This window comes from Pituophis catenifer, unplaced genomic scaffold, assembly GCF_029215685.1.
Source record: "Pituophis catenifer annectens isolate HBS135680 unplaced genomic scaffold, rPitCat1.0.hap2 SCAF_10, whole genome shotgun sequence".
Classification (NCBI taxonomy): domain Eukaryota; kingdom Metazoa; phylum Chordata; class Lepidosauria; order Squamata; family Colubridae; genus Pituophis; species Pituophis catenifer.
Window position 1 is genome coordinate 23,190,309 of NW_027256890.1, and position 23,134 is coordinate 23,213,442.

Sequence of the window (23,134 nt, forward strand, 5' to 3'; positions counted from 1 at the left end):
TGGGCTATAAACTAGCCAGCCAATGTTTAATTTGATATTTTGTGTCACACCCAGACAAGGAAACTGGGTTAGTTCGCTTTTTAACTAAGCATGGCATTTGACATCATTTCCCAGAATCCCTTGCTGCTACCATAAATTCTGTCGCCCTCTTCGCGTCAGTTGCCAAAAGGGGAGAGGCAGGAGGTCTTGACGCCTCACCAATCACAAACCTGAGCTCTTAGAATTCGAGCCAATCAAAGGTCTTGCACTTGCCACACATATACACACCCCGCTCTCCTTTCTAATCCTCCGGCCAATAGGAGCAAGCCTAACGTCATATTTCTCGCAAGGCCGTGTGCAGCAAAGCGTCCTCCAGGAGAAAGCAAAGGTCCCCGGGGGCGTAAGCTCTGGTGTTTGACAAATCAGATTCCCGTGTTCAGGACCTTGGAGCCCGCCCACCCTCTAGCCTCCGTTCCTAAATCATCCCGCCCTCCGAGACCCGGAGCCAATGCGCAACGGCGAAGCCGCGCTTCCCATCTCGGTGACAAAGGTTCCCTCCAATGAATTTTTCACCCGCCTCTATCGCTCCTCCGCGCCAATCTCTTCCCGGCGGGACGACTCTCCTCCAATCACCGTACGACGCCTAGGGCGCGACGTAACACCCAGCCAACAGGAGGCCGAGCAGGGGCGTGAGGGATTAGCGGGGGGACCAATCGGCGCCGGCCGCCTTTGTGAGGGAAAGCGGTGGCGTGGAAGGTTCGCGAAGCCGCCGACGCCATCGCGCCCCTCCGTCTCGGCTCTCCGCCTATGGCGACCGGGGCTAACGCGACGCCGCTGGGGAAACTCCATCCGCCCCCGCCGCCGGGCAAGACCGGCTATCCGCTTCCTCCTCCCGGATTAGTGATGCAAGGCCCGCCGCCTCCGCCGCCTCCTCCAGGCCCCGCGCAGGCCCAGCCTCAGCCGGCCATCCCGAGCCTCATGGCGGCCGCCGGGTTTCCCTTCGCCGCGTTGCCGCCGCCGCCGCCTCCTCCTCCGCCGCCACCGCCGCCTCAGCAGCCCCAACCGCCCCCGCAGCAGCCTCAGCCGCCGCCTCCGCCGCCCCCTCAGGCCCAGCAGCCTCAGCCGGCCCAGTACGGCCAGTACCGCTTCCCTTCGCCCCCGCCGCCCCAGCAGCCGATGGGCCTCGAGCCGCAGCCGCCGCCCCAGCACCTCCACCTTCTCCAGCAGGACGAGGGCGGCCAGGCCGGGGCCGGCAATTCAGGCAAGTAGGGCGGTGGTCGCGCTCTGAGGCGGTAAACGTGGGGTGGGGGTGGGGGGCCCTGATCCCCTTTCTCGTTCTAATCTACGACGGTCGGTAGGCCTAGTGGTAGCGCACGGCAAGCGCCGACCCTCCTTTGTTTTCCTTTATTTTCCTTCATATTTTTTTTTGGATAGCAGCTGAGGGCGGATTTGGGACTTCGATGCGGGCTAAAAAAAGTGAATTGGAAGGCCTTTCCTGTTTGTTTTTCATGCATCCTATAAATCAGATAACACTAGCCCAGTGTTTCTCAACCTTGGCTGCTTTTAAGGCGCCTGGACTTCAACTCGCAGCATTCCCCAGCCAGCATGCTTAAATATGGGTGGACTACAACTCCCAGTGTCCCCCCAATATGCTTGAAGATGGGTGGACTACAACTCCTAGCGTCCCCCAGCCAGCAGGCTTAAAGATGGGTAGACCACAACTCTCAGCGTCCCCCACATGTTTGAAGATGGGTGGACTACAACTCCCACCATCTCCCAGCATGCTTAAAGATGGATGGACTACAGTTCCCACCGTCCCCCAGCATGCTTAAAGATGGGTGGACTACAACCCCCAGTGCCCTCCAACATGTTTGATGGATGGTCTACAACTCCCAGCATCTCCCAGCCAGCATGCTTGAAGGTGGGTGGACTACAACTCCCAGCTTCCCCCAGCATGTTTGAAGATGAGTGAACTACAGCTCCCAGCGCGCGCACCCCCCAACATGTTTGATGGGTGGACTACAACTCCCAGCGTTCCCTAGCCAGCATGGTGCCTGAGGAATTCTGGGAGTTGAAGTCCACACATCTTCACGCTGCCAAGGTTGAGAACCACTGCGCTAGCCAGACTTCCCCCCCCCCCCCTTTTCCTTTTTTCTATAATCAGCCAGTGTGTAAAACACGTGCCCTGTCTTTACAGATATGCTAGTTATATGAATTTCCATTTCTTCTGTAAACATGAACCTTTACTAAAATATGCTCACTTTATAGGTATCTGGAACTGCGTTCTAGGATTTGGAAATATTGCCATTTATCAAATTTTGAAAAGTCTCATCTTCCTTGGGGAGGCACCATGAGTGGTGTACAATATTGAACTATAAAAGTATTTAAAATCTGATGAAAAAATACAGTGTAGTCTATGCACACAGTTGAATTACACTTAAACAGACGTTTATACTCGCAGGCAGGCCAGTGATGACCCATTTGCAATAGTGCATGTCAAGTTTAGTCATGTATAACACTAGTTTTTTTTCCCTCTGGTGCAACCCATACAATTTGTGATGAGCAAATCCAGGAAGGTTAATTTAGTCTCCAAGTTAACATTTCCTGTGATAAAATCTTTTGCATATATATCATAAACTCTTTTTTGCCAACTTTATATCTTCATGTGTTTATTACTTGTATATAAGGAATTGTATGGAACTATCTAGTGCTTCCTTGTATCCAAAGAGATGATTATGATGTCATAACTGATTACTTTGAATAATTTTACATGACAGCACTAACATGATTATAATAGTTTTCTTTTAACTGTTAATTACCTTAGTCTTTATTGTTTGAATTTTACTAACAGTCTTCAAAATAAAATACAATTCTATCAACGTTCACATTAGACAGGGATAACTGAGGGGAAAACATTTATGAAGATATAGTATAAAAAAAGAATAATTTTTGTTTTCAATAATATACCACCGTTAAATCATTAAAGATGGTATTTCTCAAACTTGGAAATGTTTAAGATGTATAGGCAAAACGAGATGGCTTAATTTTTACGTTTTGTACCCGATTCTTGCTTTGCTTTTCCAACAGTAAGATTTATTCACTTTACACACATCTGAATTTTTATCAAATGCTGCAAAAAGATTTGTGCTGGACATATATGTCTAAAGGAGGAAAAATCCCAATTTTGGAGAACTAAAACAAAATGCTTTCTTGGTTGTAAGACAGTCTGTTGCCCATATTCCCAGTCAGAGCTTGCTTATAAGGATTTGGTGCAAGAAATGTGTTCATAGTGAAATATGAAAAGTGCACTTTATGCTGGGCCCTAAGTTAGCTATATTTCCGACCCTAGCACACTGCCATGGGATACCTGGTCCTATAAATAACATTTTGTTTGTAGATTACCCTAACAAAAAGAGGAAGAGGAGCCGGTGGAATCAAGACACCATGGAGCAGAAGACCATCATCCCCGGCATGCCCACAGTCATCCCTCCTGGGCTCACCCGTGAACAGGAAAGAGCTTACATAGGTAAATGCTTGTTCTAGTTTTTGTTCTTCTTATCAGTACCAACCCAGAAGCCATTTCTAGTTAATCTGTGTTTGTCTGAGGCATTTTCAATGTGTGTTTTTGAGAACTCAGGTTATGGCAGCCTTGTCTTCCTTATTTAAATAAACAAACCTGTCTTCACTTTAAGAGTGACTTGTGCTCCATCCCAGCTCCCTGTCCTGTTTAATTGAACCAGTGTCCTCCACAGGCATGGAGGTAGAAGTGGCACAGTCGGTCGAGATGACGGGATTAAAACTTGCTGACATTCACTTGATTGGCAAACTTAATGGCAGGGTCTCTTGTTCTCTTCACAGACTCCTTGCTAGCGGAGAACACTTTTAAGAGTCCCTTTTCAAGCTGTTTTTGTTTGAAAGCAAGTACCTCTTTCGCAGACTAATCTAACCATGGTTGCCTTTCATTTTCTCTTGTGTGCTGATGCTAATTTTTCAAATCTAAAATTGAGTATCCAGAGTGAAGACCAATGAGAGGAAAGTCTTCTAACTTGTTTTGTGTTTTTTGTTATTTTTTGACATCCTCAAATACTTGAGAGTGGGCTCTGTTAGGTTAGCTTGGAGCTCTGAAGTCAAATGTACTTAGTTTCTGGGAAAGGAATACTGCTTGGTTCAATGGGAATTACGTTGGGTCTGTTGTTAATTGTGGAACTGGGAGTGGTAACTGTCATTGTATTGTACAAAGGAATGAACATTATTTTTATTTTGTGTTAGGAAATGTGATATGTATATGTCAATGTCGATCAATGCTGGGCCTGAAATCAGCTAGGGTTTTCTAATGTTGATTACTATATGCAATCCTTGCGTTTATATAAAACAGGTTTTTCATAACTTACAGCTGTTTAAACTCTTATTCGTTGCATTTGGGGTTGCACAGCAATTTTAAAACTCCTTTCTTTTGCATAAATTCACTGAGAATTTTGAAATAAAATAATCAGCTATCCATAGCACTACTGAAGGCTGCTCAGAAATCCGTTATCAGACTGTCATCATGATCCCCGAGTTTCTGCATCAAGACAATGAAAAACGTGTCATTTAATGCTGGTTTGAAAAATCAATATTTCTTTCTACACTGCAGTTGAAAAGGGGCCGTTTTCTTTACATTTCTGAAGTTGACTTCGCTTATTTCAATGGGCTCAACACTATTCAGCTTAATGAAGATGCACAGTGTAAACTAATTCTGCAGAAAATAAATGATACTGATTCAGTAAACTTAGTTTATTCAAATGAATAGTCAAGCATTCTCTGGTGTTTGAGTCATTGGATTTAAAAATGTAAATTTCTAACATTTTTTGTAAAATTCAATTCAGTGTGTGAATGGATAGAATTGGATCAGAATTCTCAGTCTGTGCGGAGATAGGAGTGCCACCCTTCGTTTACTGGAGTGTTCAAGATGTGCTTTCCAGTCCCCAGTTCAGTCAATAAAGATAATTAATGGGAGGGTGAGGTGTGGCTGTCACTATCCCTACCAAGCAAAGGTTCATGCACATCCACAAGAATTCAGGGGCATATCTGTAAGAGGCTCCTGATACATGAAACTGCGTACAAGTGGATAATTTATCGTTTGGCACTATTAATAGCAGATATGAAATATCACCTATGTTTAATAGTGCAAATTCCACTAAAGAGAGAGCAGTTAGTTGTGAAAAATCCCAGACTCTTCTGAAAGAAAGAGTTTAAAATGTTTGAGATTATAAACATTTAGAAATAGTACAAAATGCAAGGTTTTTGGAGTTTTCTGTTTTCTTAAAATATAATGGATCAAAGGAAACAAAACCACTTGTATCTTGTAACAGAATCTGAAAAAGAGCCAAGCACTTTTACAGGTTCTGAAACTGGAATGCTTGGCCTCTGAATTTTAGGCTCTACAGTTTGATTCTTGGAAATGAATTCTGTTTTCACTTCAGTGTATTCTGAGCCTTCTTCACCTTAAGACAAATTAACTAAAATATCTTTTCTGCCTTCCAATAAATAATAATGCTTGATCTTACCCCTTGTCTCTGCAGTATAGTTGCACTTACTCTTACATTTAACAACAAATGAAAGGGTTTTTTGGCTTGATAAAATGTGCACATTCCTAAAAATTAATACGTAATTCTAGATCCACATCCTTTACTGCCAGTATTTCTGTTTGAGCATGAAAATAAAAGTTGATTTAGAATAACAGTTCAGTTCAAAATCATTTGCTGTGAGATTTTATAGAGACACTTTCTGATTAGTAAAAAAAGATACCTTCTGTATAGGCTTTGTTTTATGAAAATCAGAAACTAATGAATTTTCTTGCTTTGCATCTTTATAGCCCATCCTTTCTGTTTTGAAAGGTATCCTGCTAGTTTTGAAAATAAGCGAAAGATCATGAAAAGCAAACAATAACCAGTAAAGGGAAAGAATGAAAAATGTTGATAGACCACGGTTGCGTTAGTTAATATAATCTCCTAAAAGCTTACAAGTGCTCTGCTCTTCGATTCCTGGATCTCTAATGTAGTTTTGGAAACGGATTCTTTGATGCCTACTAGGCTTTCTGCCCTGCCTCATTGAACTTAAAAAAAAATTAAATTAAAAAGTTTGTGCAGGAAAGATTTGCCCCAAGTCTGAGTTTTTACTTTGAACAATGTCGTTGGGCCCCACATAGGCCACCGAGCCCACTTCTTTTTTTAAATCTGCTCCTCTGCCCAGAGAGAAGCAAAGAGTTTAAAAACATCAACCCCCAATATTTGGGTTAATGCTTACGCCCACTGCTTGCACCCATGGAGCTTCACACACTTGCCTGCTGGTTTTGCAGCCCAATTCAGCCCAGTATTGGGCTACGTACTGAGGGTTGGAGACCCCTGGTTTAAAGTCCTGGGATAGTGGAAGAGTAGTAGAGATCAGCCTTGCTAGCTTCCTGCCTGGTAAATGGGTACTTTCTGATTGGCTGTATCCCCTTCCCCCCCATTTCATAAAAGCCATTTCAAATATGCCCACAAGTTAGTGACATACTGAAAGAACTTTTCTAAGAACCAGTGGCATTTTCCCAGGTTTTTATCCCTGTAGAAAAGGGACCTTGGTACAGGTGTGCCTGAAGTGGAAAATGTTTTCTTCTGAACTTAAAACCACCCATCGTTTGCCACAAATTGCAGATACTCCTTGACTTACAACCGTAATGGAGCCTGCCCGTTACAGTCATAAGTTGTGACTGTCGTAAAACAGGTCACCGTGTGACCGGACCCATTTTTATGACCGACCTTGTACTTCCTTGTAAACCTGACTGCCACCTCTGTAAAGCAAACTGATGATTTGCTGTAGGCCATTTTTGCTAAAAGCCAGAAGTAAACCCCAGTTTTCGGCAAAAACATAAAACACAAGTCACACGCTAGAGAAGTAGGTACTGTATAGATGATGGCATTATCCCCGGTGAATTGATTTTTCAAGACATGGTTAATTTCCTCTTCCATGTACTTCTGCACCTGTGACAATGGGTGTACCTTTGCTTTGTGGTGCTTTAACTTGTGGTCTCCAAATTAAATCCACGGGGAAATGCCAGTGGGCCCTGACCAAAAGCCACTTTCCATCAAAGAGTTTAAGGACTGTGGCTCTGTCTTGATACCCTTCATTAGTTGAGGTCATATTAGTTGTCTTGCACTCTGATGAGAATGTTATATTACGGATCTAAAAAAAAAAAAGGGGGTAACTAAATACTTGACATTTATTAGTCCTGCCTTTAGGTGTCCGTTGTCTCTATGCAGAATTGGATAACCAGCAAGTGAAAGAAAGCATGTTAAGATTTTGCATAATTGTGTATTTCAGTGTTTAGTTGATACAGGCATAAGATTTAATCAACCATAAGCTACCAGCATTTAGTATTTATGAGTTAAGAGAAACAAGACCTGTAAACCATAATCCCCAAAAACATGATTCCAGTATGAACTATAATTATAATATGCATAAGACACTTGAGGCTGATCTGATGTAAAAGAGTAAGAATTAATGATATTTTAATTCCTATGAAAATCTGTCAGCAAGTTACAGCAAGTTCAGATGGTTATTTTTCAGTGTCAGACTCAATCAAAAACTTCCTTTTTTAAAAAAATCTTGACATGAATGTCTTGCTTTCTGACGAATAATTGCTTTTTTAAGACTTGCTTAGAAATAAAAAGGGCCGTTTCTGGATTCCTGGTAAACTTATTTGGCTGACATAACCATTGTAAGGTCTCCTCATTCTTATGTTGATGTTATCAGTCATCCCTTGCAAATTCTCCAGTTCTTCATGCTTTGATGTTGAGATTTCAGATGTTTTTTGGTAACATTGTCTTTTTTTCCATCCTTTTTTCTTTCCTAACCTGGTTTCTTCCAGTGCAACTGCAGATAGAAGACCTGACTCGTAAACTGCGCACAGGAGACCTGGGCATCCCCCCTAACCCTGAGGACAGGTTGGGAAAACAGTTTTAACCAGCTGACAGTAACACTTTTTACCTTTTTCAATGAATTTTTGGTGGCATCATAATGTCAATTCAATGAAGTTCCTTCCTAATGAAATACCTTCAGTGATCTGACTTGACAGATGGTAGCCAAGATCTGACTGGTAGGGAATATGTCAAACCAGACCAGAAAGAGATCAGATTTCATCTTTGATGTGGGGTTGTTGATAAGCCTGTGTAGGCTGTCATGCTTAACCTGACTTGAGGGTGGGGGTGGGAGTGGGGGGAAATGCATGGTGGCCAACTCATTTTAACATGTGCAGTGCTGGTCCTGGCAGAGTCCAGAGGTCTTTCTCACAGGTTCACGCTGAGGAATTCTCAGCCCAGTCGCTGACTCAGAGCAGTCTGGGAACTTTTTCTGACCGCTGATTTTGCAGTATTTTGCAGTGGTGGCTGAAGGGTGTGCACTAACCAGTTTCTTTGGTAACAGCTACTACATAGCAGTGGCCAGTATCTTGTGGTCTGGGCACTATGTACGTACAAGTGCACAGAATTGGGCACCTGTGGCCTTGTTGGGATCAAGGGTAATCCCTTAATAAATAACATGCACATGGTTTGATTTAAAAGAAAATTAGCTCATAAAAATTAATTTGTCAGAAGGTGTAAGCTGGGAGTTGTGTTTTAGCCACATTACACGACTTGCAAGCCAGTACTTACTGTTAAAAATGGGAATATGGAAGAAAGCTTTTCCTTAAATTTAGCCCATCTGAAATGGCAATTTGGAAGTATAAATAAAAGTGAGGCTGCTAAAACTTTTGGATGCCTTGCAAGAGAGTTTTCAATGCTAGCTCTTGAGATACGTATATTGCCTGTTACAAAGAGCTGCGAAATGCCTTTTTGGCTTGCTTTTTAAATCATAATAATGGGGTTTAGATTTAAACATAATAGGTGAACTTCATGGTGGGACTAGATTGATGTTCTTTTTATGTTTATAAGAATGAAATGGGGTGGTTGGTTTTAATTTAACAGGTGAATGAAAAGGTTAATGCAAAAAAGGGGTTATTGTTACTCATATATATATATATATATATATAAGATGTTGGTTGAATAATGTTTCCTTGGATGAGACCATACTGGTTAAAAGATTTGATACCTCTTCATTTATTAAAAATGAATTGTTTTATATACTTGCAAAAGGGCAGCTGTTATTATTGGAAATGTGAAACTATTAGGTATATAATAAGCTTGAAACTCATAAGGTTTAATCAATTTATTTCATGTCTGCATGTGTCTTAAAATTATCTATTAAATTAGTGAATGAGTTTTTTTAAAAAAACTGGCTAGCAATTGCGGATGAGAGACAATGTTCGCCTTTTGGGTTGGTTAGGCCAATTTGGGTCCTAGTAACGGAAGTGTAATTTAGACATGATCACTCCTTACCAAACCTGACAATTTTATTTCATATTCTTGTGTTGATGATTCACTTCAGGCTGAGAAGACATGGGGATCAACTGGCTGTAATCAATCATTTAACCAGCTAGAAAAGAGAGATTGTTTAACTAAAATCACAGGGTTTAGATTCTCATTATTTGAAGGATGTATATATATTTTTTTAACATAACATGACCAACATCTCTTCCCTTCTTGCAGCTGATTCTAAATTTTTATTGCAATATGTTTCGGGGTGTGGGGGAGAAAAGATCCATAATCTTAACCAGAATTCTAGAGGTGTGGTTTAAAAATAATAAATAAACCATAAGCCCAGCTGTGGTAAAATTAATTTGATTTTTTAACTGCAACGTTTTTCTTTGTTAAAATCTCTGCTCTCTGGGTACCTGAACCTCATGGAGAAAGCAGGTCTGTCTCTAGTGGTTTTAAAGGCCCAGAAGGTGGCATGAGAAAAGGGTACATTTGCTCCATTTGTACCTTAAGCATTTTCTGACTCTTAAACACAATAAACAGCTTCATTTGGTCTGGATGCAGCAGCAGAAGGTAAAGGCCAGCACAGAAACATTAACCCTTTTCACGTTGGTGCCAGTTGAATAGGCTTAATCTATATTTGCCAGCAAGAATTCGATAGAAGCCTAACCTGTCTTGTTACTTCCTGATGTTTAAAACAAAACAAAAAACAAAAAAAAAGTCCAAAAGTTAACCTGAATAATTCTTCATTGATTTATCTCCTGCGGCAGGGTTCTTTCTAATGTATGGCTCCGTGGAATAATGAAGTTGGAAAGTTTGTTCTCTGTGTGAATCAACTTTCTCCATCTTCCCTGCCCCCTCCCCTTTTTTAATAGGCACACTCATGGCAGAGCTGTTGTCATGGCTAGGTCTGACCCTGTTTTCCTTCCTTCTCCCCAGTAAACCCCCCACCCACCCCCACCCAGATTTTTCCTTCTGGCAGTGGTTTGCCACTAACTGCCTTGTCCATGTCACATTAATGGATTTGAAAATTTACACCTTCCTTTTCCTGTGGTCTCTTTTAATTTTAATTATTTTTTTCTGAGTGGCACTAGAGTTGAGGTGAGCCAGTACTTAATAAGTGGCCTTGAATATTTTTATCTCCCGTGAGAAATCACTGGATGTTGTTCCCCCGCAGGTCTCCTTCCCCTGAACCCATTTACAATAGCGAGGGGAAGCGCTTGAACACCCGGGAATTCCGCACGCGGAAGAAGCTCGAAGAAGAGAGGCACAATCTGATAACGGAGATGGTAGCTCTCAATCCAGACTTCAAGCCGCCGGCTGATTACAAGTACGTCAAAAGGCGGATTCCTTGATCTGCACGGGCAGGGGGGGGGGCTTCAAATAGAACAGGGGTGTCAAAACTGGCAGCTGGATGTGTCATGTGCAGGCCACGCCCACCCCAGCTCCGCGAAGGGGAAAATACATTGTGAAATGTCCCAGGATGGCAATGTGACACGGAGGGTTTGACACCCATGAAATAGAGGCTAAAGGGCTGTTTGGGTGTCCCCCTAACCTCAGCTAACGTGGCGATCTGACAGGCTTGCACACCACCTTACCACCACCACCACCACCTGCTGCATCTTAGAACATGGGGCCCACTGAACTGACCCCCCCCCCCCCAGGACTTTAAAGGGTGAAGCAGGAACAGTGGGAATACGTGGCATTTAGGTTGCTTTTAATCCTGAAGTGACTTTGTGGTCCTTTACTGCTGGGCAGATAATGGTGTCTTATCTGTACAAATGCCGTTGTAACTTAGAACGGTCACTAAACAAACTTGTAAGTCAAGGACTACCTGTATTATTTGTATTATTTTTGAGGAAGATCTGGTCAAAACTTCGAAGTCCCTACAGCCATTTCCTGAAAAGTTGCAGCTGACAACCTTGTTGGCTAATTTTGCCCTGTGTTTATTAGGTAAAAGTTCTCTTAAGTTTGTCGAACGCAGAAAACACTTTGAGTCAGTGCAGCCTTGTTTTATGGGGGAGGTAACAGTGTGCAAATGTTTCTTCTCTGTTCTTTCCAGACCTCCAGCAACTCGAGTGAGCGATAAAGTGATGATTCCGCAGGATGAATATCCTGAGATTAACTTTGTTGGGCTTCTGATTGGACCCAGGTATGGAAATGCTTCAAGGATGATGGGTGGGTAGACGGATGGGGTGGCAATGACAGAATAGGCAGATGCATAAGAATGATGGTGGCAGTGCTTTACCCACTTCTCTAATGGGGCAAACATGCTCTTTGATTTTAGATGAAATACGGAAACTATATTTTCCTGACATAGCTTTTATGTTCTTCAGTTATTTTAATCTAAGGGGAGGCTCATCTACAACCCATTGTATCATTCCCTGGTGGCACAGTGGTTAAAATGCAGGCTAATTCTGCCAACCGCCAGGAGTTCAATTCTCACCAGGCTCAAGGTCGACTCAGCCTTCCATCCTTCTGAGGTCGGTAAAATGAGGACCCAGATTGTTGGGGGCAAGAGGCTGACTCTGTAAACCGCTTAGAGAGGGCTATAAAGCCCTGTGATGCGGAATATAAGTCTAAGTGCTATTGCTATTCCTTTATATAATGAAGTCTTAGGTGTATATTTCTGGTGAGAACTTTTATCTCATTTCCCAGATTGGAGGCTGTCACTGGTGGAAACGCTTTTCTCTGTTAACCAGGTTGTCCAGCATGGGCTGCCTGATGTAATCTCTCAATGCTTCCATTTTCAGGGGTAACACACTGAAAAACATTGAAAAAGAGTGTAATGCCAAGATCATGATCAGGGGTAAAGGATCCGTGAAAGAAGGAAAGGTTGGACGGAAAGATGGCCAGATGTTACCTGGTGAAGATGAGCCACTGCATGCTTTGGTCACTGCCAATACGATGGAGAATGTGAAGAAGGCTGTGGAACAGGTAGGCCACCTGGGCCTCTTAGACTTCGACTAAAAAGATATGTAGCCCTACACTCAGGAGCAAGGCAGAAATATCACCATGCTATATACCCGTGATAGCGAACCTATGGCACAGGTGGCACGCGGAGCCATGTCTGCGGGCACGCGAGCCGTTGCCCTAGGTCAGCCCCACCGTGCATGTTTGCGCGCCGGCCGGCTGATTTTCAGCTGGCCCTGCCCACGCCTCCCCTCCCAGGAATCCACGTTTTGGATACCAGGTAAGTACAGGGTTCGCACGGAGGCTCTGAGAGGGTGAAAAACAGGCCTCCCGGAAGTCCGAAAACAGGCAGTTTCCAGCCTCTGGAGGGCCAGGGGTGGTCATTTTTGCCTTCCCAGAGGCTCCAAAAAAGCCTCTGGAGCCTGGGGAGGGCAAAAAAACAGGCTTACCGGAAGTCGGGAAACAGTTCGTTTCCAGTCTCCAGGGGAGGCCTGCTAGGCCCAAAACGGAACTCGGGTAGGGGGTGCACAGGGGACAGGGAAACACGGGGCTTGTGGGAGGGCATTGCATTATGGGTGTGGGCATGCATATGTGCACTATCACGTGCGCGCACTTTTGGCACCCAAGGAAAAAAAGGTTAGCCACCACTGCTATATCCAAAGTGCCCCCCCAAAAAATTGTAACCAGAGGATAAATACAGCTTTGGCGATGCATTATTTATAGAATGAAGCAGTGAGAGAAAGCAAACATGAAATAATTGGGATGTTACAATCGTTGGCCAAATTCCCAAATTTTGTTTCCATGGTGCCGGGGATGCTGCAACGGCTGTAACATTAGGCAGAAATCCCTAAATCCCTTCGTTTGGCACCATCATAATTCTGCACACTTGCTGAACGAACAGTCGTAAGTGGAGGACTATCCGTATTTATTTCTGAAATGCATTCGTTTACCTTGTAGCTAGAAGTTTAAGTAATGTCCATGGGCTTGGCCTTGTGGAACTGAATGATCTCCCTGCAGTTGTGTCGGGATTGTACACTTCTCAGCCAGTAAAGCGTCCAGGAGTCGCCGTCCCAAAACCTGAGGCACACTAGGCTGGGAGAGGCTGCTCAGACAATGTTCATAGCCATCTCCAGAGGGTGCTTCACCTAAGTATATCAGGAAGTATACCTACGTTCATCCCACAGGATAGTTATACGATTAGACTGGATGCCTTCAGTGCCTGAATGTTCTGCTGATGTTCTCACGCAAAGTCCATCAAAAGGAAGAATCCAAGGTTGCCACAGAAACTAGTGTACGAGCAGTAACGGAGAAGGTGCCAAGGATCCTCCCAATGAAACATGCTTCTCTTCCTTTGTTTTTTGTTTTTTTGTTTTTGTTTTTTTATTAAAAAGTTTTATAAAAGATACATTTTCTTCCACCCTCACCCCATCCCACCCCCCTTGCCCCCCCACCCACCCTTGCCCCCTCCCCCCCCACCCCCCTCCCTAGACTTCCCAGAACAAGCACAGGGTATAGCACTCACAAACATAAAATTAAAATATGCTAACAAATTGTTGACTTCAAATTCTTTCTAGGTCTTTAACGCCTTATAACTCAAAACACTATAAACATAAACTAAAGATTAAAAATAAGCTATATGAAACTTCTTAGTCTGATACTTGTTCTGAATATAATTAATCCATCTTCTCCATTCCGATATATACCTTTCGATCTTTAAGATATGATGAGATTTTCGCCATCTCTGCCAAATGCACAACTTTTAGTGTCCATTCCTCAATAGTAGGTGGATCTTCTTTCTTCCAATGCTGTGCCACCAGTAACCTGGCTGCTGTTATTAAGTTTAAAACCAACTTAGTCTCTGTCACAGTACAATCCGTAACTATTCCCAACAAAAAAAAACTGTGGTGTAAATTTGATCTTTTTCTTTAAAATATTTTGAATAATCCACCATATTTTTATCCAAAAAGCCTTAATTTTTTTACATGTCCACCATATATGAAAATACGTAGCATCTTCACACTCACATCGCCAACATTTAGGTTGTAAATTTGGATACATACAGGCTAGTTTTTTTGGATCTAAATGCCATCTATAAAACATTTTATAAAAGTTCTCTCTTAAATTTTGGGCTTGTGTAAATCTTACATTTCTAACCCATATCTTTTCCCATGTTTCCATCATTATTGGTTCTCCTATATTTTGTGCCCATTTTATCATACAGTCCTTGACTAGCTCTGTTTCTGAATCTATTTCCACTAATACATTATACAACCTTTTTATGTGCATTTGACTTTTGTCTCTTATTTGTTTTATCAAATTCTCATCCTGTTGCAAAATACCAATTTTCTGATCTTCTCTCCATCTGGCCTGCAGCTGTCCATACTGAAACCAAGTTCTAATTATTCCTTCTTCTCTTAATTGTTCCATAGATTTTAGTTGTAATCTAACTCCTTCTTTATAAAGGAGTTCCTTATATGTAATCTTATCTTGTTTCTGCTCCACATTTATATTCTCTATCGCGTGTCTGGGTACTGTCCATATTGGTAACTTATCGTTTAATTTGTATTGATATTTCTTCCAGACACGCAATAAAGCATTCCTTAATATATGACTTTTAAAAGTCTTATCTACTTTCTTAAGTTTATCCAATCAGTAACTGCTGAGAGGGCAGCGGCTTCATAATACAATCTTAAATTGGGCATTTTAAGACCTCCTCTTTCTCGTGTATCTTGTATTATCTTTTGATTTACTCTCAGTTTCTTCCCTGCCCACACAAACTTATTTATGCCCTTCTGCCATTCCTTCAAATTTTCATCTTTTTTAAGTATAGGTATCATTTGAAAAAGAAATAAAAACCTTGGTAAGACATTCATTTTTACTGCCGCTATCCTTCCCAGCAAAGACAATTGTAATTTTTTCCAATTTTCCATCTCATTCTGTATTTTTTGCCACAACGGTTCATAATTGTGCTGGTATAGTTTCATATTTGTAGTCATAATATAAACCCCTAAATATTTAACTTTTTTTACTATCTCAAATCCTGTTACCCTTTCTATCTCTTCTTTTTGGCTTCTAGTCATATTTTTAGCTATTATCTTTGTTTTAGCTGTATTTATTTTAAAACCAGATAACCTGTCCATATGGGTTAATTATATCCGTCAAGGCTGTAATCGATTGTGCTGGTTGGGCTAAGGTAACAGCCAGGTCATCCGCAAATGCTCGTAATTTATACTCATGCTGTCTAATTTTAATTCCCTTTATTGTATCTGTCCCACGTATTTTACTCAGTAAAATTTCCAGTGTCAAAATAAACAACAATGGAGACAAGGGACAACCTTGCCTTGTTCCTTTTTCTATATTAAAATTTCCTTTGTTGTTGGTAGTTGCCAAGTCGTGTCTGACCCATCGCGACTCCATGGACAATGTTCCTCCAGGCCTTTCTGTCCTCTACCATCCCCTGGAGTCCATTTAAGCTCACGCCAACTGCTTCAGTGACTCCATTTAGCCACCTCCTTCTCTGCCGTCCCCTTCTTCTCCTTTTGCCCTCCATCGTTCCCAGCATTGGGCTCTTCTCCAGGGAGTCCTTCCTTCTCCTTAGGTGGCCAAAGGATTTGAGTTTCCTCTTCAGGATCTGGCCTTCTAGAGAGCAGCCAGGGTTGATCTCCTCTAGGACTGACCGGTTGGATGGCCTTGCAGTCCAAGGGACTCGTGGGAGTCTTCTCCAGCACCAGAGTTCAAAGGCCTCCATTCTTTGGCCTTCTCAGCCTTCCTTATGGTCCAACTTTCACAGCCATCCATTGCAACTGGGAAAACCATCGCCTTGACTATACACACTTTTGTTGACAGGGTGATGTCTCTGCTTTTTATAGTATGCTGTCCAGATTTGCCATGGCTTTCCTCCCCAGGAGCAAGGGTCTTTTAATTTCTTGGCTGCAGTCCCCATCTGTGGTGATCTTGGAGCCCAGGAAAATAAAATCTGTCACTACCTCCATTTCTTCCCCATCTATTTGCCAGGGCTTTTCTTCCTAAGCCTGATCCAATGTCAGTCCCTTGTATGATCTTCCAGAAGACTAGAGTAGAACAGAATGGAATATAACTCTATTGTCCCTTTAAATATATAGACTAATCGGCATACATTAAAATGAAATTTCATTGCATTCAGCTCTCAAACGATAACCATTATGCAGGTACCCACATACATATATGACACAGAGAAACACCACAGTCTTTTTTCCAAGGGAAAGTTGCTCTGAAGAGGGTCTCTGGTTTGGCAGAAAAGGTGGCAAAAATGAGGGCTTTGCCTGGAACGCCTGTCAAATTATTTGGCTGCTTTGCCAAACAGAGGGCAAGACACGATTGGCTTACTCTTAGATAGGTTCTTGAGCCATCCCCTTTCAAATTGGGAGGGGAGCAGCGAAAGGTTGGGTGACAGAACTCTTGGATGGTGAGCAACCTTTCTGACCTGGAATGCACAGCTGCATTTCCTCAAAGGAAAACTCTTGATGGCTGCTCGGTCCTGTTCCGGAAATGTGTCCTAGCTCTGGCAACCCCCGGTGCTGTTGAGAAGACCGGTGAGGCCAATTGGTGCTCAAGGAAAGCAGAAACAACATTTCAGGCCTTTTGTCTCTCCCAGATCAGGAATATTCTGAAGCAAGGCATCGAGACCCCCGAGGATCAGAACGACCTGCGCAAGATGCAGCTGCGGGAACTGGCCCGTCTCAATGGGACGTTGCGTGAAGATGACAACAGGTAAGGTTTGGGACCGCCTGAAGGAGATGCTGGAGGAAAGAGCCCTTTCTCCTTTATCCCTGTCCTGATTCTCTTCTCTTCTTGTCCAAAGGATTCTACGTCCATGGCAAAATACGGAGACTCGCAGCATCACAAATACCACCGTGTGCACCAAATGCGGAGGAGCCGGACACATAGCATCAGACTGCAAATTTGCCCGGTAAGCCTCTGAAGCACAACTACCGGAGCACTTTATTGTTAAAGGCTACATTAATAGAACGTGGCAATTCTGAAGGTACAGATTGCCGGCTGCTCCTTTTAACCACCTGATCCATTAGAGCTGGTCCTGTCAACCATGTGACCTAGGCTTCCTGAATCATTAAAACGCACAAGTAGTCCCAAAAATCTCTTTTATTGCAACAGCTGTGAATTACGTTCATTCACAGCTGAGTCCCAATTAGTTGCAAAAAGTCCTTCGGGATAATCACCAACCTTTATCTCCCTTGACACGCTGCCAAAGAACCTACTTGGCAAAGCCCCACGGAGTCCAGAATCAAACAAAGATGCTGACTGGGAACAGAATTAACAACATTGCTTTCCTGCGAAGGCCCCAGTGCCTTTGCTCCTCTTTTAAGCCTTATGGGAGGGGCCAATCATCTCCTGGCCTTACTCCCGAGTCGTCCCTTTAGTTTCACTGTTCCTGCCTTCTGGCAACTCTGCGCGCACTAGGAACAGGCTTCTCCTGTTCCTGTTCCTCTGCCTCTCTGATATCTGACTCTGGAGGCTCCAGAGTCCGTGCATCACTCCCAGATGGCCCTGGCCCCATCTCTGCCTCCGACACAGAGCCCTCATCCGGGCCCTCCCCAGACTCCAGGACTGGCCCATGTTCCTCTGCCAGCTCCGCAGGTTGCTGGCGGACCACAACAAACCATCCCATTGGCTAAACTAGTAAAGGGACATCTTTTTTACCAAGAGTAATAACTTTACTGGAAGATTCCAAAGGGCTACAGAAGTAGAAAAGCCAATTCTGACAGTTTCACGTGCAAACAGCATAGGAAAACATTTCCCTTTTCCTCTGGTCCTCCCACTTGTCCATTCATCTAACCAATCGCTACACTCTTTCACTTTTGGGGAACTGTCTCTCCGCCTTGGACTTTCCCAGCCGATGATTTTGGAGTACTGGAATTGTTCCTTTGCGCTCCCCGATTACACTCCCCCCTCCCCCGCATCCTAGTGGCTTCCTTCCCTCTATTGCTGCTGTCTGGTTGTGAGCAGGGGTTTCGTAGTGATCCAACCATGACAGATCCTTCCTAAGTTTCTGGGGGCTCCTGCCTCCCTTCTCTAATCGTATCTGGACAGCATCTCTTTCTCCCGGGTCATGTGTGCGTGTGACCTAAAGCATGGTTTTCCCTGGACAGGCCTGGCGATCCCCAGTCGGCGCAAGACAAAGCCCGCATGGACAAGGAATATTTGTCTCTCATGGCTGAACTGGGAGAAGCTCCGGTGCCAGCTTCCGTGGGATCCTCTTCCGGACCGTCGAACCCTCCCCTGCCCAGCGGCCCAAGACCATCAGGGCCGGGAAACAGCCAACCGCCGCCTGTGAGTATCCGAAATCTTCCCATCATCAGAAAAACCCACCTGGTGCACATTTCCCGTTGGGGAGGCGGCTTTTCCACAGCGTGCGTCCCAAAAGACAGACACGATGAGGGGCAGTTGCGTCTTTTGTTCGGCTGCAGACACCACTTGGAGGGGAGGTCCTAATTGTGTGACGGAACCAAGTGGCTCTCCTCGCTCTCTGATGGTTAGCCTGACCTTCCTTTCTCCTCCTAGAACCGCCCACCCTGGATGAACTCCGGCCCTTCGGAAAGCAGGCCCTTCCATAACATGCATGGGGGGAGCGGGAGCAGTGCCAGCAGCAGCAGTGGGGGTCCCACAGGCCCAAGCGGCCCCCACAATTTCCCTCACCACATGTCGAGCATGGGAGGACACGGGGGTCACCCCATGCAGCACAACCCCAGTGGCCCCCCGCCTTGGATGCAGCCTCACAACCCCCCCATGAACCAGGGACCACATCCCCACGGGCCCCCTGGCCCCCACCACATGGGTGAGTACGAGCCGGAAACCCCCCGAGCGAAGAGCCGGGGCCTGGCCTCCTGAGCAGGAGAGGGCCGCCCCCTTTGTTTAATTTGAGGGGAGGTCCCTCGTTGGAAGCCTGGCTAGCTCAGTCCTGGGAAAAGCGGGGGGGGGCTGCTTTTTCTTCCCGCTGTTGCTAAGGCTGCGGTCTTTCCTTCCCTTAAGATCAGTACCTGGGCAATGCGCCAGTGGGCTCTGGGGCCTATCGCCTCCAAGGAAAAGGTGAGTGGTGGCGTTGCGGGGCAAGGCAAGGGAGGGGGGAAGGAAGCCGGCGACGGGAGGGGGTGGTTCCCGTCTTCTGGGCTCAACGGGCTCTCTGCCCCCCCTCCCCACTTGCAGGTATGATGCTGCCTCCGATGGGTATGATGCCCCCTCCACCCCCTCCGCCCAGTGGCCAGCCTCCCCCGCCTCCCTCTGGTCCTCTCCCCCCATGGCAGCAGCAGCAGCAACAGCAGCAGCCACCACCCCCGCCTCCCAGCAGCAGTACTCCCTTGCCATGGCAGCAAAGTGAGTAAGAGCACTTCTTTGAATTTTGGCTTCCCTCCGTCCGTCTCCCCCTCCGCGGGGTCCCCGTCCCCCCCCTGCCCTGGGTCAGGCCTGCCCCCCCACCCCCTGCCTCTCCGGGGGTAGGGGTCCCCCTCGCCCGCTCCCCTTGATTAGAGCCATCTCATGCCTGCAGAAATCCATCGGGTCTCCCAGGGGGTGCCTTTCTCGGGGGCCCCAGGGCAGCTTCCCAAAGACGAGTGGTTGCCCCCCCCCAGGCAGGGCGAGTCTGGTGCTTTGGTCATGGGCCTGGTGGCGGGGTGGGGGGGTCCACACTCCTGGGAGGCCTGGGGAAATCTTTTCAGGACGGTTCAACAGATGAACCTTTCTTGCAACGCAGGACAGGGAGGGGTCAGCCATTTCCCTCCCTAGCGGGACGTGGGACACCCCCTTCAACCCCCACCCCGGATCTGAGCTCCGGGCTGACCTGGGGCTCTTTTCTTGTTCGCTTCTAGATACGACGACCACCACGAGCGCTGGCACCGGGGGCCTCCCTCCATGGCAGCAGCAGCAGGGGGCGGGGGCGGCAACTTCTACGGGGGCCCCTCAGATGCAAGGCAGCCCCTCCATGGTGCCTTTGCCACCCGGGGTCCAGCCTCCGCTGCCCCCCGGGGCCCCGCCTCCTCCCCCGCCCCCCCCCGCCTGGCTCCGCGGGCATGATGTACGCGCCTCCCCCTCCTCCGCCTCCCATGGACCCTTCTAATTTTGTCACCATGATGGGGGTGGGGGTACCGGCCTTGCCACCGTTCGGCATGCCGCCGGCTCCCCCACCGCCCCCTCCCCAGAACTGAAGAATCCCCCCCTTTTTTTTTTTCTACTTTTTTTTTTCCCCCGTTCCTCACCAATACAGAGCCAGGAATTGGACTTTTTGGGGGAGGGGGGGAAGAGAGATGAAATTTAAAGCAGGAAAGGTGTGTACCCTTGTCGTCTGTGTGTGACTCCGCCATCTTCCTCTGGGCTGATTGACAGGTGTCTTTCAGTAGCTGAGCCTGCTTTTTCTGAACTCCTGCTCTCTCTTTTCGGAGCTCCTCCTTCCCCTTCAGAGAGAGAGAGAGAGACCAAGAAACTTTGGGGGAGGGGGGGAAATCTCCTGGCTGAATGGGGTCAGGTCCAGGCCGGCAAGGGCCAGAGAGGCTGTGGCTTATGGTCGGGAGGAAGGACAGCATTAGCGTCCCTTTTGACTTCTTCTTGCCAAATAGGATTTGTTTTTGAGTCCTCTGCTTTAAACCCCTCGACGATCGTTTGATGAAATCCACGGATGTGTCTGGAGGCCACATGCACCAAATTGAGCTGGGGGGGGGGCTGTCAATGGACGTTTCTCTCTAACTCCCCCCACCCCCAAAAGTCTCCGGTCACTTTGGGCTGTGTCTGCCTTCCAGAGGGAGCTTTTTTAAAAAATCCCCTCCCTCCCGATTGAAAAGCAAAAGGCAAGGGAGCCTCTCGGCCTCTCCTGAAGTCCCATCAGCCTGGAAATTTTTTTTTTCCCTCCCTCCCTCTCCCTTCTTTTTTTTACACAGCAAGTTTTGTGGGTCCGCGGTGACCCCCCTCACACACACACACTCACTCCCCTCCCTTGATTGAATGGCTTCTGTTGACAACGATGTGTGTATGTGGAGGTCCCTGTCTCTTTGTAACCATTTTTCTTAATTACTTTTTTTTGTGTATGTGTGTGTGTGTGTGTGTGTGTGTGTAAGAATAAAACCCCATGCAGAAAAAAAAGGAGGTTCCAAATAAACGCCGCTTTTAAAATAGCTCTCTTGCCGTTCTCCATTTTCGTTTTAAAGGGAACGTCTTTTGGCTGCTGGTCTCGGCAGATGGAGGCCTCGGGATCAGCCACATGGGTCCTCTGGAAGCAGGGGAGGGGAAGGGCCTTTCTCCCTCTCCCATTTGGTTGCCATGGGTCATCATGGGGGACAATTCTGGTGAAAAGTCAACAAAAATTGTCCTGCTGCAACACTCTCTAACTTTTTTTTCCTGGCAGTAGTAGCCATGAGGTTTTAAGGCAGTTTCCTTTTAAAAATTGTTGACAAAGGGCCATTTATTTTTTAAAAAAGAAAAGAAATAGGGGTTCCTGACTCTGAAATTTTTCTCACCGGCAAGAAGTTTGCCAGAAACCGGAGCAGATCAGTCTTTTTTTTTTTTTTTCTATGCTGGGAAACGAGGGCCAAGTCGGAAAAAGTTTTAAGAGCGTCAGTGAGCAGGAACGGTTGCAGGGCTTGGCTTGGCAGGCCATAAACCGTAGTTTATAAGCCCCTTGTCTGCTCTTTCGAACCTAGCCGTGATGGGCTTAGCGTGTTGTGCAAACAGCTGTCGCTGCTGCTGCTGCTGCTTTAGAGAAAGCCGAGCCCGGCTTCCGTGTTGGGATAAATTAAATTCTGTGTTTCTGGTAACGTTTTTTTTTCCAAGAAGGCTCCTTTGTGGATGACTTTATCCACCACCTGAATACAAAAACACAAAGAACAGGCTGTTCTGAGCCTCCAGGAGTTTTGCAATTGTCTCTGCTACCCTTTGACTCAGGTCCAGAAGTGGCCTTCAGAGCCCAGTTTTTGGGGGAGGTGTGGGGGACGACAACGACAGGGACAATGTAATCCAAAGTGGCCGAAATCTAGTGACCTGCGCTGGGCTTTCCTTTCCCGAGCTCTTGGCGCTGTCCCTTTTTCTCTTTCACCGCTGCCAGAAAACATGGCGTGTCAAAGCGAGACCTTCCCTGTTTCTGGTGGAAGCTGGAGAATTTCAATGAGGCAGCAAAGGGAAAAGGAGAGTGGTTTGTGTTTTCCTCTCTCCCTCCCACCACAGGCCAGCCAGGGGATGTTTGAACAACAGCCAGAGTCCAGCCAAGAGGTGGGCTTAGATTAGAATAAGGAGCTTGGGGTGGGGAAAATAGGGGGTCCTTCCTCCAGGGCAGTCTCTAAGGGGGCTCAGCAGAAGGCACCCCAAGAGCCCTTCGGTTCGGTTTGGTTTTGAAGTCTGCTTCCATCAAGGGGTGAAGGGAGTTGTAGTCCAGAGCCCTCCCTTTGTCTTTGCCAAATGCATCTCAACCTCTCTTGACTGTTAAGAGGCGTGGACCTCAGTTCCCAGCATTCCCCAGCCTGCATGGCTCATGGAATCCTGGGAGTTGAAGTCCACAGAATTTAACATAGAATAGAATAGGATTCAGGATAGGATAGGATAGAATAAAATAGGAATGGAAAATAGAATAAAATGGAATGGAATAGAATAGAATAGAATAGAATAGAATAGAATAGAATAGAATTCCTTATTGGCCAAATGTGATTGGACACACAAGGAATTTGTCTTTGATGTATATGCTCTCTGTACATGAGTATAAAATACATTCATCACGAATAAAAAGATACAATACTTAGTGATAGTCAAGGTTACTAATAAGCTTTCAAACTGTACTAGGAAACAAAAACAATATAAATGGAAAGATACAAGCAACATGATTATAGCCCTTAGTGGGAAGA

The 23,134-nt window shown here is 45.6% G+C and overlaps 1 protein-coding gene across 1 annotated transcript; it reads left to right on the forward strand.

Moving 5' to 3' along the window:
* The first annotated feature begins 723 nt into the window (after positions 1-723).
* SF1 (splicing factor 1) lies at positions 724-21,418 on the forward strand. The gene is given in 14 exon segments (XM_070951412.1): positions 724-1,240; positions 3,377-3,505; positions 7,868-7,943; positions 10,528-10,680; positions 11,413-11,502; positions 12,104-12,287; positions 16,897-17,012; positions 17,104-17,211; positions 18,410-18,590; positions 18,822-19,095; positions 19,290-19,346; positions 19,464-19,631; positions 20,123-20,298; positions 20,300-21,418. Coding segments are annotated over 14 exon segments (2,325 nt in total). The 5' UTR covers positions 724-786; the 3' UTR covers positions 20,459-21,418.
* The last annotated feature ends 1,716 nt before the right edge of the window (positions 21,419-23,134 follow it).